The 17,852-nt window shown below is 29.1% G+C and overlaps 1 protein-coding gene across 1 annotated transcript in view; it reads right to left on the reverse strand.

The window, feature by feature from the left end:
• Positions 1-17,276, reverse strand: part of Thor (eukaryotic translation initiation factor 4E binding protein thor) — a 44,882-nt gene extending 27,606 nt beyond the window's left edge. The window contains exon 1 of the mRNA XM_067282322.1: positions 17,034-17,276. Within this exon, the coding sequence (XP_067138423.1) occupies positions 17,034-17,169 (136 nt within the window). The 5' untranslated portion in view covers positions 17,170-17,276. The remainder of the gene's footprint in view (positions 1-17,033) is intronic.
• Between the last annotated feature and the right edge of the window lie 576 nt (positions 17,277-17,852).

Raw genomic sequence — 17,852 nt, forward strand, 5'->3', positions numbered from 1 at the left:
TCTTGCAGTGTCTATTTGTCTGTAGTGGAGGTTTAGATTCTCACCTAAACGTCAAATTTCCAGAAAAACACCTAAATTCAACATTCAAATGTTTTTGGCTACTTGTTAATCGGCCTTCATCAGGAAAAGTCAAATGAAAAATAACTGTTCTATTTATAGAATGTTGCAGTGTTGTATACATGATTTTTAAAAATTTTCTTTAAACTCAGTTTGCACAACTGCTGTAACGTATATTATGCAAAGTATATTCCTTTAAGAGTCTAAATAATACTTCCATGCATTAGGCACAGGAATATAATCTGTGTTGATGCACGCTCCTCTTATGTCTGCCCTGTAGATTTCTGCAGCCTCTAATGTTCTTACATGTTTGTCTGTCGAATACCCTGTGTATTAGGGTAGTGTTCTCCCATAAGGGGGAAATTCTTGCCTTGGTGGCATACTGGGCCAGGGCTGTATTGATGTTTCCTTTTGCCACGTCATACTTGTGATCTCATAACTGGGCTTGTAATGATTCTGTATGTCGAACCAATGTATGTCAGTGTCCTATTGAACCTGTCATCCTGTAGTGTGTGTCGTTCTTATATATTGTCGGCCTATATTGTTGTTATAAAAATAAATTGTTTTCTTTTGATTTCTTGAATGTTATTATTGTAAATTATCATCTCCTTTAATGTATGCGCGGTTTTATTTGTAATCGATAATTGTAAAAAAAATATATATATTTTATTTTTGTTTACTTTTGGGCGGTTTTTGCATGGCAGCACTGTGTTGGTGGTGGGGTTGGTATGTATGGGGTGCGGGACCGGCACAGGGCATTCTGGTTCCGGACTTTCAGCTGTTGGGAGTGTGTCGTCCTTTGGGGAGCTGTAGATGTAACTAGTGAATTTTTCTTTGTTCGTTGTGGTAGAGATTGGTGATCTTGTAATCCATCTCCATCGGCAAAAGGAATAGTGAAACACGGGATAGAGTTTATGTACGTGAGTTAAGTGCCTGCTTTGCAATATTACCGAGTGGACATTTTTCGTCTGTTGGAATTTTTTTGTTTTAATTTACTCTTCGCTAAAGGACTCTGTGAACCGCCACGTGCTGTGCACCCTATTGTGTGTTGGACAATGTGTATATCTGTATATATGATTTTGTACATAAAGATTAGTTTTAAGTGACTGTCTTGCTTCTCTCTCCTTGTGGTAATCCGAATCACCCATTACCTGCGATTTTTAACACTACGGATCTTCGCAGATCTCCACAAGTGGGATGCGATGAACATCAGGTGCTCTTGCATCTTCAGTTTCATCCTTCACATTAGACAAAAGGCAGAACATGGTAGGTTTCTTTTTGTATACTATGTGTATGTTTAAATCCTCCTTCCTTAATGCCTCCTTTTTCTATGTGAAATGTTTTGCATTCGTCTAGGCCAAACTCCATTTGTATGTCCTTGGAGTATGAATGTAATTTGTAGAAGTTGATAAAGTTGTTTTTGTGTGGATGTATAAAGTTTTATGTCATCCATGTACATGAGATGTGATAGTGCAAACTGTGTTGTTTTTTCATATCTGATATTGTAACCATGTTGCTTGTTGTTCAACATGTTAGATAATGGGTTCAGGGCTATGCAGAACCAGAGAGGACTCAAGGAATCTCCTTGAAAAATTCCTTGCTTAATGAATATTTGGTTTGTTTGTATGGAAGTGTTATGAATCCTGAGATGTAGTGTTGTTCTCCAATGCTGAATAGTGTTTTGGAAGAATGTAATGGGTGATGGATGTATTTTGTACATGTGTAGAATATGTAGCAGCCAACTGTGTGGAACACTGTCAAATGCTTTTCTGTAGTCTATATGTGCCATGTATATGTTTGTGTTGTTTGTGTGCTTGTCATAGAATGACTAAATCTATGAGTAACTGTTCTTTGCATCCTCTGTGATTTCTATGACAACCTTTTTGTTGTTCAGTAAGAATGTTGTGTTCTTCAACATGTTTGTATATTTTGTTTGCAATACAGGATGTCAATAATTTGTAGTATGTTGAAAAACATGTAATTGGTCTGTATTGTGTGAGGTCTATGGTATTGTTGTTTTTAGGTTTCATGTAGATGATGGCCTGAGTAAGAAATTTTGGCATCTCTTGTGGATTAATGATGATGTGTGTTAGGTGTTTAGCTAGTTCCTGGTGCAGTGATGTAAATTTTTTGTACCAGAAATTGTAAATGTACCAGATAATAAAAACTTTTCAAAGGTAATAAATTTAAATTACTCTGGTCCTCTAGGTTGGAGGTTTGGACAATAGGCCTCCCTATCTCCCTATCTCTTGTAAAAAAAATCACACCGCAACAGAAAGCTCCAGGAAAATGAAACCGGATGAATTATATGGTAAATAACTAAGGCAACATAAACAGACAATGAATTTGACTACATGGAATATACAAGGGATCAGATCAAAAGGACAAGAGATAGTTAAAGAAATAAAAAGAATAAAAATTGACTTTATGATCTTAACAGAAACAAAAAAGAAAGGATCGAGAATGGAAGAATTGGAAGACTATGTGCATATTTACTCTGGCGTGCTAAAAGAAGAAAGAGCAAAATGTGGTATATCCATGATGATTAAAAAGAAATTTAAGAGAAATATTACTAACTTTGAAACAATAGATGGAAAGAATAATGAAAGTTAACCTAAATATTTTTGGAAGACAAATTACTATCATTGGAATTTATGCACTAAATGAGGATGAAATCCATGAGGGTAAGGATTTGTTCTACAACAAGAAGCAAGAGGTGATAGATGAAACTAGAGACAAGAGAAATAATGTTACAGGGTGATTTCAATGCAAGAACAGGATCATTGAGAAATAACAAAATTATTGGACAATTTGGAGAAAATGTAATGAATGACAATGGAAAAAGACTAATAAACTTTTGTAATACAAATTACTTTAAAAAACCCATTATTAATTTTAAACATAAAAATATTCATACTTGGACTCAACATACTAGGCAGTGGAAATGAATTATTGATTATGTTATTATGAAGCAAAGAACCCAAATTAAAATTTTAGATGTAAGAGCAAGAGAGGTGTTACCTGTGGCTCAGACCACTATCTGGTAAGAGCAAAAATCATTATTCCTTACAAAAGAGTAATACAGACACAGAAAGAAGAAAAAATGGAAATGGAAATACAGTAATTAAGATTTTAAATTTAATCTCGAAAGCTTAGCAGAAGAAAATATGAGAAGATTGTTTCAGACAAGATTAGATGTAAAATTGGGGGGGGGAAATATAACACTATAGAATTATACAAAAATATAAAAACAGCACTACATGAAGCAGCAAATGAAGCTCTAGGACAAATCAAAGAACATGGAAAAACTTTTAAAAAATTCTGGTGGGATAAAGGTAGAAAACATGATACAACAAAAAAAAAAAAGTAACTTACTTAAAATGGATGAACATAAAAAAAGAAGAGGATAGAATAAGATGTAAAGAACTTAGAAAAAAAAAAAAGATTGGACTGGGACAAAATTGTAGAGAAATAGAAACATATATAGGAGGAAGAAAATGTATTGAAGCATGGAAATTCCTAAAAAATGTTAGAAATGAAAGTAATAGTAATAAAGGACAGTTTATCTCAGTTAAACAATGGGAAGATTATTATAAAAATTTATTAACAGAAGATAGAATTCAATTTATGACAGAAGTTATAAATGTAGGAAAGGATGTACCAATTCATTTAGAGACAAAACAGATTAAACAAGTGTGTAAGAAACTGAAGAATAATAGAGCAAGTGGTCCTGGAGGAATACCAGCAGAACTGATAAAAAATAGAACAGAAAAATTATTTAGAATGACGACAAAATTATTTGAAAGGTGTCTTAATGAAAAAGACATTCCAAAAGAATGGAAAAAATTGGCTTTTTGACATTATCTATATAAAGGGAAACAAAAATGTGAGAACTATCAAGGAATTACAGTAACAGCAACATTTAGTAGATTATTTGGATGAATAATAAGAGATCTAATTGAAGAAGAATATCAAACAAAAGAAAAAGAAGAGCAGAGTGACTTCAGAACAGGAAGATCATGTATGTACAATACTTTCTATATATAAAAAAGATTACAGAAAAAAGAATAGCAACAGGAGAAAAAACCCATTTGTTGTTTATACACTTAATGAAGGCATATGATAATGTCCCAACATCAAAACTAAAAAGAGACATTAAAAGAGATAAATATTAATAACACACTTATTAAAGCAGTTAAAGAATTACATAGAGAATCCATAACAAATATAAAAATTGGAAAAAAAAAAATATCAGAAGAATTTATGGTATTAAAAGGACTAAGATAGAGATGTTGTATCTCACCAACTTCATTTAAAATCTACATAGAAGGAGTATTGAAAATATGGAAAAAGAAATGTTGTAATATGGGAATAGATATTAACGGTAAACCAATGTTTACATTGCAATTTGCAGATGATCAGGTGGTAATGGCAGAAGATAAGCATGATCTGGAATACATGACAAGAAAAATAAGAGAGGAATATTTTAAAGAAGGTTTATATATAAACATGAGTAAAACAAAATATTTATGCATAGGAGGAGCTAAAACAGACATGGAACTGGAAGGAGAAAATATTGAGGGAAGTGAACATTACAATTATCTTGGAATACAAATTCATCAAGATGGAAGAGATACATTAGAAATTAATACAAGATTAGCACAACGTAAGAGAGCAGTTAAAACATTAAATGGAATATGGTGGAGTGAAGAAATAACTAGACCAAGGAAAAATAGAATATATAATGCTATTGTTAAAAGCATTCTATTATACAGGGCAGAGGCATGAAGAATGACTGGGGAAGAGAAGAGAAAAGTAACAACAGTTGAAATGGATGCATTGAGAAGATCGTGCAGAATCTCAAAAGAATAACTAATGAGAGGATCAAAGACCTAATGGGATTGAAAGAGATGGTTTTGGAAGAAATACAGAAGAAACAACTTATTTGGTTTGGACATGTGAAAAGAATGAGTGATGAGAGACTCCTGAAAATGTCAATGGAATACATTTCACAAAACAGAAGACCAAGATGAACATGGTATGATGGAGTCAAGTTAGCATGTAGTGAAAATGGGATTAAAGAGGAATGGTGTATGGATAGAAAGAGATGGAGAGGGTTCCTGGAGGTTGGAAGGCAACGTCAAATGCCATAAACCAAATATAAATAGAATTGTGAATGTTGTCTACACCAGGTGTCTTCTGTTAACAGTATATCAGATGTTGTATATGTTTATTTCAGCACAGAGCATAGTTGGTATGTTGTGCAAGTTTTTGTTCTCCTCCTCAATCCAGCCTGCATCAGCATGTTGTGAGACAGCACTGGACTAAAGAGAAGACCAATAGGTTGTCAGTTCTTCTTCTGTTAGTGTGCCACTGTGCTGTGTATCAGTGGTTGTTTTGGTACTAATTTGTCTGTAAAAGAGTTTTCATTGTTTGTAAATAATTTATTTTGTTGTTTTCTTAGCAAACGTGTTTTGTATCATTTGAGTCTATGTGCTTTAGCTGCAAGTTCTTGTTTTAGTGTATCGATGTATTCTGTAATGTGTGTGTTGTGATGTTCATGTTTTGTGTGTTTTGATTTTCTTGAAAATGTTTTTCAGTTGCTTCTTTAATTTAGGTGTTATGTTGTTTTTAGTATATTGTATCAGCTTGCCTAATTGCTGTCTAATGTCATTTATTTGTGTTTCTATTCTTCTTTGCCAGGAAGACTTGTGATAGAATTGTTTTCTGTGTATTTGTCTGTGATTGTATTTTCAGTCCATGGTGTGTTACTACTGTGACTGCCCCAGCATAAACTAATGTATGAATGTCTGAGAGTGTAGAAATTAAATTCCATAACACTCAGAGAGAGTTGTGTGGCACAGTGTGTTGTTGTTGTGCAGAAGCCAGTTACCAGAAGACCATTGTGAGGACAATTTCAATAAACTGCATCTGAAAGGCACAGCAGAACAGTTCTGCAGACAGTCTGATGATCAACAGTTCCACTGATTCATGTCACTGAGCCTGTGTGTGAATGTGTGGGTTGTAATTGAAGTATGGTCATTTCTGAAATGTCAATACCATTCAAATGTTTTTGGACTGACCTATTGTTTCTCAGAATGCTTATTGAAGCATTTCATACATTTCAGGATCATCTTACCACATTTCCAGTAAAACTTAATGCTTGTTCAATTCATCTAACATGACAGAGGGAAACAAGTCTGCACGGTAGCTCATCCCATCGACAATTGAAATGTAGTGTGACTCTCTTCTCTGATTTTGGGTGTGCAACAAAATTATGGAAATGGATTTCATATAATTTTGCTGCTTATTGATGCACATCTTACAATTTTAGATTTCACCTTACTTTACCCTTCTATTCAATTGCAACCATGTTTTTGTGCCCTATGCAATTTTTTATTAGAATATGCAGAAACTACAGGTAGGCCTCCTACAACGCGGTAGATACATTCCTTGAAAATACCGCGTTGTAGGAAATCGCGTTATAGGAGACACCAACTTAATACAAAAACTGGGATTCAGTTCTAAAAAGAGAGAAACTGCCTTTTATGGTGTAACATTTTCATCATTTTTTACACTTATGTACAGTAAGACCCTTAACGCTGCCTCGCTTAACTCTAATTCAATATAACACGGTCTGCTCGATGCCTAAAAAATGCTCAAAATTTACGCTGATTCAAATTATCGTGGTATTTCATTGATTCGCATATAATACAATTATTCCCAAACACGAATCAATCAGCAAACGGTGGCAATTCGTCATAGCGCTGTATGTCTCTTAAATCTATGTTTGTTTTGTGCAATTTTGGAAAAAACATAACATTATGAATGCCATAAGAAATATATCAACTTCAAGAATTAACTGATAAATGCATGAATGGAGTGTGGAGACGTTATGGCTGGAGGTATCCAAGGATTCTCATCAAGAAAAGCCCATCGCTGCATCATTAGGTTGACAAAATTGTCAACTTAAATGATACAGGAGATGTAGACGAGCAGGATATTAAGAAGTTACTGCAGGTTTCTGGTAAGAGCCTTACCAACGACGAACTTCAAGAACTGGCAGAACAGGGAATTCGTGTAGAACTGGAAAATAGAGATTCTGAAGAGGAACCCAGAAAATTTCTCTACAGTTTTCCTTAGTAAAAGTTTGGTAATGATAACTGAAATCATTGATTAATATGTAGTGAATGATCCACATTTTGATACGATGCCAAAGCAGAACGAGGCATTTTGGATGACATCTGCTACTGACATTTTACTTAAGGAAAGAAAAAGAAAGCAACCAAAGAAACTACACGACTTCATCGCAAAAAACAAGAATTTCAGAAGAACCAGGACTTTCGTCACAAAACATTAACTTTACATTACTGTGCGCATATGTTTATGTATTATTTAACATATATTATTATGCAAAAATTTATATAAAAATAACTTGAAATTATAGTAAAATTTGCTTATTTTTTCATCGCGTGTTCCCCTACCCCTATTTACTCTATGTTAAAATGGTCTCGTTTAACGTTGTTTCGCTTAGCGCTTTGCCATCTAGAAACACATCCCTCGCGTTAAGCGGGGTCTTATTGTACATAAATAGCTTAAATAAAATTCAACATCATATAAAATCTAAAAAGATTATGATTTCGAGTCAAAATCAAAAAGAAACAATGTTATGCTCACAAATTCAGTCCTCATCGTCACTTATTATAGTTGTTCGAAAATGTTTGACTGGCCTTCTTTCAAGATCTGAGCTTGTTTCATCAAGAACGGATCACATAAGTGCAGTGGAACTTGATGAAACAAGCTCAGATCAAGCGGTGATTTTTCTGTTATGTGAAAGATAATTTGTTTCTAAATACCCTCAACCGTGTTTTAGAAAATTTCCACGTTTTTCCAACCGCGTTGGAGCAAAAACGCGTTATAAAGGTACCGCATTGTAGGAGGCCTATCTGTACCTACACACATCACAAACATTTGTTGGAATTGACCTATATGTTACATTACATTTCATTTTTTTAAATATAATGACAACACATATTAAAATAATGTTATGTACTAATGGGAAGCCCCTTTCAGGGGACATGTGCAAATTAGTGATAAGGGCCCTAGAAAATAAAAATAATTCCAGAGTATCTAGCCAACACTGTCTATACCCTAGATTTATAGATGATATACTCATCATTTGGATATTGAAACTTGATACCGACACATGTTTGCAAACATTTAAAAACAATCCATACAGTCTCCCACTGAAACTTAATCAATCCAGCAACACGACAGCATACTTCTTGGAATTGAATATTGTAATCAGAAATGGGATGGGATGTCACCATCAAAGTATATTATAAACCAGATTATTTTTTCATAAAACAATTCAAAGCCATATAATTCAAATTTTGTACTTTCTTGAAACATTGAAATAAATATTAGTAATTATTATACAGTCAAACCTGTTTTTGTGCGGTCTTTCTCTGTGCGATTTTTATTTGTGCGATTTGTTTTGTGCGATTTTTTTTGTGCCATATATGAAAATTTCAATCAAATTGGAACATAATTGACTCCTGTAAAATTTTTAAAAACTCTATTGGTTGTTTTCTATGACATCAGCAGGTTTTTTCATTTTTTATTCAGTAAAATTTTTTTTTTCGGTCCCCTCTTATTTTAATAGCATAAAAACCATAAATATTATGTTATATTTGAACATATGTGGTAAGTTAGCATCCCTCCAGCTTTAGACTGCAGGTGTGAAATTTCACGCCTTGTTAAATGAAATAACACTTCCTGCAGCTATATTTATCAAATAAAATCATTATTTAAGGATTATTTTTAACTTTTTAATGTTAGATTCGTATTTAAGTGGAAATAATTAATTAATATAAAAATTAAAATTCTTAGAGAATTTTTTTCCCCATTAGGTGTTGCAGAAAAAGGCCCAAGGAGTTAAAAAAGCAATTCCTAGTTATTTCGTATGGTTTCGAGTTATTTTCTACGTGAGACTTTTTTTATGCGGTCCCTATTCACAGCATAAAAAAAATATTTTTTTAATTGTGTTGCGAAAACTATTTTTTATAGCCACTCGTGAAGTTTTGGCGATTTTTTTTATGCATTTTCTTTTATGTGGTCCCTATCCCCCCCGCATAAAAACAGGTTTGACTGTACTTAAATTTAATCAGCATGCATGATGTAATGTTAGATCATCGTGCATATCGTGACACAATGATGTGCACATTCAAATTGTTTCTATTGTTACTTTTTCCATTGTATGATGCATTATACACTGCAATAATAATCTTTTTTTTCCTTTTCCAGGTTTAATACAAAATTCCCTGACATTTCCAGATTTTCCAGGTCTGTTGGACACCCTGTTGATAAAAGCAGTAACCAAAACCAAAAACCAGCAGCAAGAGCAAGAGCTAACATTTTCACCCATGTTAAATAGGCATCCTCAGACTAAATGACCCTGCAGCTGTTAAAACAATGCGGAATTGTCATACAAGCGTCAAGAGGGAGAGAGGGGTAGAGGACAGAAAGTTTACAGTTTGTAGTCTTCCATGTAGGGGAAAGGAATCTACATCACAAAATTTAATGGTGGTATATTTTTGGGTGGCCTTGTAAATTTACCAGCATTTACATACCATATATAAAGAAATTGCTGACAATACACGTACCAAGCTTGCATACAAGAGGGCTCCACAATATATAAGTTATTATGCAACAGGAAGGACAAGGCCAATGAACATGAAGCCCAGGGGTGTATAGTGTTGCTGTGAGAAACAGATTCCAAAGGGATTTAGTGTACATTGAGTACACTCAATACAAAAATGGGTGCAAGAACATCATTATGACATTTTGAACAAAAGGCATACCATCACCCTGTCCACTTACTCCACTGACCCTGACATGCGAGCTGATCTCCAAAATGTCAAGTTAATAAGGCAGTCATTTCAAACAGATCATATTGGTGCCCCAGAAGCCTTGTAAATATACAAGGCCAGTCTGACTGGCAAACGTATCAACTATAAGGATGGAAAAATAGTCTCATATGCATGGCAATACTTTTACGAAAAACCAGGGAGGACTGACAAATTAATTTTTATTAACTGGTATTAAGATATTTGTAAAAATTTTAAGATGTGTGTTAAATTTTATATTTGCCACGGTTTAATTTTTTTTGTTATACAGTTGTTGTTTTGCTATAATAGTTTGAAAAGTTGTTCTGTGCATTCCAATTTGGAATTTTGTTAATTTTAAAGACTTGATCAAGGTTGAAAACATTTGCCAAAAGTTTTTTATTAAAAAAATTTTTGTTATTGGACTTTAAAGGTTGTTTAAAGTGTTTGTGATTCATTCCAGTATTAAGAAGTAAGCAGTTTTAATTATAACAATTTAATGTTATAATTTTCTAATACATGTTGTTCTACTTTGTAATGAACACACACATATTTTCCTTTGCATATTTAGACTAATTAACATTGGCTCCATTCTTATTCTGCAAAAGATTATATATATAACTAAAGAGAATTTCATTTCTCAACTAAATACAATTCAAATATATTTTCAAGTAAATAAAATTTGGCAAGATTTATTTTGAGTGAATAATTTTTCCTAAATGCTTTCTTAAAATGCTAAATGAAATATAAATGAATAAAAACAATATTCAGTTTAATAGTTTTGATATGTGGTTGATATATCTAATTTCATTTTCTTTTAGTAAATTATTTTGTAATTTAGAAGACCAAACTGATAAGTTCAGAAAACCAACAATTCTTCTTTACTGAATAACATTTTTTGGTATTCTGTGACCATCTTCAGCTTACAATAAATAAAAAAATAATATATAACACCTACATTCTTTCTTTAATTCATAGCTAGATGAGCAGTGTTTGTTCATTTGTATTCATTGCAAGCTAAGAATGGTCATAGAATAATAAAAATATTATTGAAGAATAATTTTGATTGCCTAAACCTAAAAATTTTGTCTTAAAATTTTTAAAGTCTTCAATATGATGCCAAGTTTCATACATTCATGAGAAATTATTTTAGATAATCAAGAATTATTTATATAGCAGTATCTATTTTCATTTTTAAAACATTTAAATTAAATACACACTGTATAATAATGTAATATATATAATCAATACATTAGTAATACCAAATGATCTGTCAAATTTTTATCATGCTTTATTAAGGCTAATTAATAATACTAAAAGAGGCAATTTTGCTAGAGGTAGGCTGTTAAGCTGCCATGATAAATTTAATAATTATAAATAAATTAAATTTTTAAATTTTAATTTCGAATACTCTGGCAGAGCTGCAGATCATTTGGTATTTGAGTTAAATTATTATTATTTTATTCTTCTTATTATTAGTACATAGAAGTTAGTACTACTAAAAAAATTTATTTAAAAATAAACTGAGTGACACAAAAAGCATTAGTATGAATGGTACTCATATACATACATACAAATAATTTTTTAAATGTTAATTACACTTTAAGCAATTAATACCAAATACAAAAATGTAATAAATACAAAATATTTCTTACTACAAATATTCTACTTTTTAATAAAAAAAAAAAAAGTACTTAAAAACATCTACAAAAAATTATATTTGAAGCATAAACATTAAAAAATGAAAATATGCATAATGTAAATTAATTAGTTAAAAAATAATTATTTTTAATATTAAAAAAATATGTAAATTACTATTTAAATCAATAATTTATATAAATGATTTGTTTGATTTTTTTTATTGATTTTTTAAATTTCAATTATTATTGTATTTTTTCTTTTATTAAATTTCTCTTATACATTATACAGTATATTTGATAAAAATGCTTACTTATAGCTTTTAAAGATTTATTTGTTTAATATTTTGTTATTAATGCATTATTTAATTTATTATATAATTATATGAGAAAATATAAATGCTTAAAAAGAGAAGTTGTAAACAAAATGCCTGTTTGACCTGGCCAGGTGCCAAATGTACAGTAACTAGTACAAAAACAACCTTCCTGTATAAGTGTTTCTTTTTTAGATGAAAAATATTTTTATCATTTTCATAAACTGAAATGTATGTAGAAATACACTGATATGCAATGAAAATTTTACCTTCAAAATATTCTTAGAGTAAGAAAATAATTTACTTACATAAAACTAATTTTATAAATTAAATTGCTTCTTCATAAAAGTTTATATTGTCATACATCTAATTAAATACATCTATCTAAAAAATACATTTTAATTCTTTAATTCTAATTAATGAAAATACAATTTTATTAATAATGCATGTTTTTTTGAAGAAGTTTTAGAAAATTGTATTGAAAACAGTTACATAACTATATGCATATACTGCACATAATACACACATATGCACATATTACATACAACATATACACACACACACACACACACACACACACACACACACACAATATACAATATTTACATTACAACATATATTTGAATCATCATTTAATACTAAAATGTAAATTAAAAATAATGCATCAAAACTTAATGAAAAATGCTGTACAACTAATTAAATTTATTTCAATGAAAAAATAGAGAAAAAGACAAAATATCATGTAAGTTCAGAAATTGTTCAGTTCAGAATGTAAATTCAGATTTAAATTGTTGTATTCTACAATAAATGTGAGCAAAATGACTACACACAAATTATAAATAAAAATTATAAGAAAAATTATTATTTGAACATTAAACCAATTGAACCAATGAAGTGTTAGAAAACATTTTTTTTATTAATTAGAAATTAAAATTAAGTTCATAAAAATCATATTTTTAAAATTCATTTTTAACTGTAAACACTAATTATGAATTAATTTTAATAAAATATTTAAATTTTATTTTGATATTTTATCATCATTTTAATAAAAATATTTATAGTAATTAATGAAAACAGTGAGAAAATAATTCAAAAACCTTAATCTTGCATGAAAGATAGTTTTAAAAAGGAGATAAAAATAAAACAATTCTATCTGAAAGTTAAAATTGTTACAAAGGCTGTAATTATGTATAGTATATTGAACATTGGTTAAAATTAAATATTTTGAAGACTTGTTAGAAAACATGATTCACTTTATTATGTATCAACTATCAGTTAACATCTTGAAAATTTTTAGTTCTAATTCAGAATGAATTTAATAAGTTTTATATTTTTCATAATTATTTTTTAAAATTAATTTTCTTATAATTTTTTATCATAATAAAAAAACAAATTTTTAATTGAACTGTGTTCAATTTTATTCATTAAACTCAAGTTCTATGTGTAAGCATTAATTATGAGTTTTAAGCTTACTATTTTTATTTTGAATTTGCACTTTATGATAATAATCCAATGCATCAAACTGTTTTTAAATTTATTAAATTCAGTTTTACTGTGTTTAATGTCTCCGCAATATTATATCATTTATAACAAATATTTAAATTGTTTTTCTTTAATAATTTCCAGGATATTATATGTAGAGAGACAGTTATCAGACATATTAAAGTTTTAACTTCCTAACAAACTTTAAACAGAAATGTTTTCAAGGCATAAACTAAAAATACAAAAATTATATTTTATTTTCAAATAATAGTTTAATGTAACTTGATTTAAATTTATTAGCTTGTATTGCTGTATTTATTATATGATTAAAAGATTAAATCAATACGTAAATACGTATTGATTATATCAAAATTTATTGATTATATTATATTATATTATATTATATTGATTATAGCAAAATTTATTATATGATTAAAAGATTAAATCAATACGAAAATTGATTAAATCAATTTTCTAACACCTGCAAAACAGAGCTAATGCTTTTAATTGTATATATATAATGTCCATAAATAAAAAATATTTTATACGAAATCATATAATTCCTTGTTTACTACTAATATGACACATAATTTTTTAAGAAAATTTATTAATGTTATAAATATCTTATATTTCTGACATAAACATTGCCTAACTCAAACAAAGAGAAACAGTTTTCGGGTGTTTTTTATTTAACATCAAAATAACGAAAATGAAGAAAAACAGTATCGTAACAAAAGTACAATATGTTAACGACACATCAAATAAATCAATGAATAAAAAAAAAGTACCATTTTTAGTGTTAAAATAGAAGAAAATAAAGACAACAATGAGCTTAAAAACAAATGTAATTAAGTTCTAAAATCATAATATGAAATCTTAGAATTTTAGAATACCATGTTCTAAATTTTAGGAACTGTATTTGTTCTATTCTTTTTTTCTGCTTATACCTGAAGATGATCATTTATTATCATTGGAAGTACTTGTAATTATTAAGGGCCAGATTTGCATACACATGCATGCATGGTGTTTTCCTTAAATGCTCCAATATTAAAACTTCCATACAAACACATTTGGGTCCAAGTGGATCAAATTCACGTTCAATGATGCATATAAAATATGCATTTATGATTTTTACTGAAAAATTTGCAGATCTCACCATTTTCGACACTAAATATGTGCACAACTGTTTGCATAATTGCAACTACTACATTTTTTAATTATCTAAAAGTCTATTTGCTATCTGTGCAGTGAATCTGTTTTGCTCATGTACAGTTCACTTGAGAACTATCACTCTGCCACCCAATTACAGATGAGCATACAAAATTCAAATAATTTAAATATGAACCATCTAATATGCATTCTTTTAAAGTCTCACATATTAACATATTTTGTGTTTCCATGAAAAGCTCTTATTTTTCAAATTATCAATTTCCTTAATTGGATTAAAATTATTATAAGTTAAATGTTATATTTATTAATTTAATAAAGTCAAATTTAAAATCTTTAAAAAAAATCATGTAAATATAATGTTTAAATAAATTTAAGAGAGAATTTCTCATAAGTAAAATAATCAAAATTTACATATGGAGCATGCACAGAAAAGATTCTATTATGTCAAGTTTGGTTCAATCAACAATATAGGTAAAACAGAAAAAACTAATGCTGACTTGCTAAGATAAGTATATACAGGAGTTTGGATCTTACACATTTAAAACATGAAAACATTTTCTATTGTAATGAATGCCACAAATCATTTTCTCTTGAAACATTCTTAAACAGCACAACATGAAGCATCAAGATGAGCCAAAACAACAATTGATCATAGGAAAGTTCTAGTTGCAGTAAAACTAACTTTAGTACTGTTTATGATATCAGTTGAGAAGGAAACATTACTATCAACTCCAACACTACATCTATAATTAATAACTTAATAAAAGCATTTTCATTATTTTTTCAGGTTATAAACAAAAATATATGCCTACTTTAGACCAGTTATGAAACTATAGAATAAGGGAAACTAGGTTAACCAGTCATCCTCAAACATCCTGTAAACAATTGTGTGGGCCTATATACAGAAATATATTCAAAAATGATTGATTGGATAGTATAAAGTTATAAAATGTATTTGGCATGTAATTTTATTTGTAATTGACTTGATTGCATATATCCTATATGAAACATTATTCTAAAACAAGTTTTGTGACATCATAATTTTCAACTATTTTGCCTACTGTCATATGTTTATCATCTCTCCTAAAAAGTGTGAGGTAATAGATGTTAGTAGTAATGTTTGCTTGCAGACAGATGTTTGTATGCAGTTCAACCTACAAATTTTTTTGTATATTACAAGTACAGTACTTTTAATATGCATAATGCATATTTTAGGAATTGTAACATGCATAATGCATATTTTAGGCATTAACATGCATACAGTAATGCATATATCTGGCATTTTTACATGTTTATGTTTGTGCATATATTGCAATTTTAAACACAGAAATCAAACCATTAGTTGTTTAAAAAACATTTGTTTTTAAACTGGTTTTTGGCTTTATCTCAAGCTCTTTTAAAATCAAAAAGTTTGATGTTAAAATTGCTTTTCATTCTTATTAAATATCAGAATAACATTTCTATTTTTTATAATAATGTTCTATTTAAAAATATATAGGCTTATTTACAATTGATTTTAAGAATTTTATTGCTTCATATTTTTATTTTAATATTTTAATTAAAGATAAACCTATAAAAGAAAATACATAAAATTATTACACATATTAAAGTAACATTTGTTGTTCAGAAACATTTGATAAAAAAAAAATATTGTTACTATTCAACTATGATTTATTTCATGCACTCTACATTTTTTCAAGGCCTTTGGCCAAATATTGTATTTATCAAGGAGTGCAAGTCTAGAAATGGTTTTTAAGACTGTTTAATTTTAAATTTATATTAAATAAATAAATAAATACAATAAATATATTAAATAAAAATGATGTAAAATATCAAATTATAAACATCTTTCTGTTAAATTACAAATAAAACAGTGGCACTCTTCAGATATTCAAAACAGATGCAAAGAACTGTTATCTAACCTTGTATTTCATAATATATCTATTGAACTTATCTGTTGTTTAGAAAGCCAGGTTTTTATATTAATTAAAAGTTGACGAATTAATTCAACAAGCTGATGTAATAACAATACTTTAAAATAGTAGTAAACAGCGGAATATTCCTCAATTGACGATAATTGTATTTAAATAATAATCTTTTGTACAGTTTACTGAATTTTAGAAATATTCAATCATCTTTTTGTATTTATAATATAATCCACTAAAAATATAAAAACAAAAATAAAAAAACTCTAGCAAATTAAAAAACATACATATTTATTATTATTTCATCATTTCGAAATTACATATGTTACATTTTAAAGGTAATAATTTAAATTATTTCAAGAAAATAAATAAAAATCTTAATTCTATAAACATTAGTATTTTATATACAACAAATTGAATTAAAAAATCATATTATTTTAAACCACTTTAACTGTGTGATTCATATTTAATACAAAATTTAGGATTAAAAGATATAGCATGATATTTAATAGACACAACACATAATTTAGTAATTCAGTTGAAATAAACTTAAATAATTACCTCCAGGAGTTGTAGAGAAGATGGTTCCACCAGGGGTAGAACTGTAATCAACAGGTAATTGTGCATCATCATTAATAACAATTCTACGACTTGGAATCTGACAGCTATTTGTTATTTTACATTGCTGATTTGACATTTTAACTGCTTTCGATTATTAAATATAGGAATTCCCTACACGATCAGTGCATACGGTAATGTTTATTGTTATGGCGCCGTATCTACATTATCAACTGGATTCGAGGATAAACAAATCACGTGAGTAGTAGTTAGCAGCCGACAAATATCTACAGAAACGTTATTGGTTAATTTTCTTGATCTGACGTAAGAATCGTCTAATCAGATATAACGTCATTTACACATATTACGTCATCTGCATAGTCTACTATTTTTATTATAATTTTCGTGAATTTAAAATGTTTCCAAAAAAGTAGATTTATTTTAAATTATATTTATTCGATAATGTTTTATGTTTTAGAATTGCGCGATGAAGATGGTATATCGAATATCGATCATGTGACTTCCGTTTTACTCGCGCCTCGACGTAATCGCACGTGTTGTTTACCGCTTTTCGAGTGTAAAAGTAAATTAACATAGGGTGTGGTTGTGTGAGGTTATAACCTCCAAAAGGGCAAAGGAAGAACAATAAGTGTAGTAGAGGAAAATGTTAGAAAATACGATGTTAAATAATGTTTAAACAATAATCTTGTTTCTTGAGCTATTATTAAATTAAATATGATTGAGGAAGGAACAGAGAAGTATCCTTAACATTACAGTAACTGATCACTTTGTAAAAATGCATAGGTATTTTAGGTTTTGATT

Source organism: Centruroides vittatus, unplaced genomic scaffold (genome assembly GCF_030686945.1).
Source record: "Centruroides vittatus isolate TY-2023 unplaced genomic scaffold, ASM3068694v2 contig_950, whole genome shotgun sequence".
NCBI classification, from domain to species: Eukaryota; Metazoa; Arthropoda; class Arachnida; order Scorpiones; family Buthidae; genus Centruroides; species Centruroides vittatus.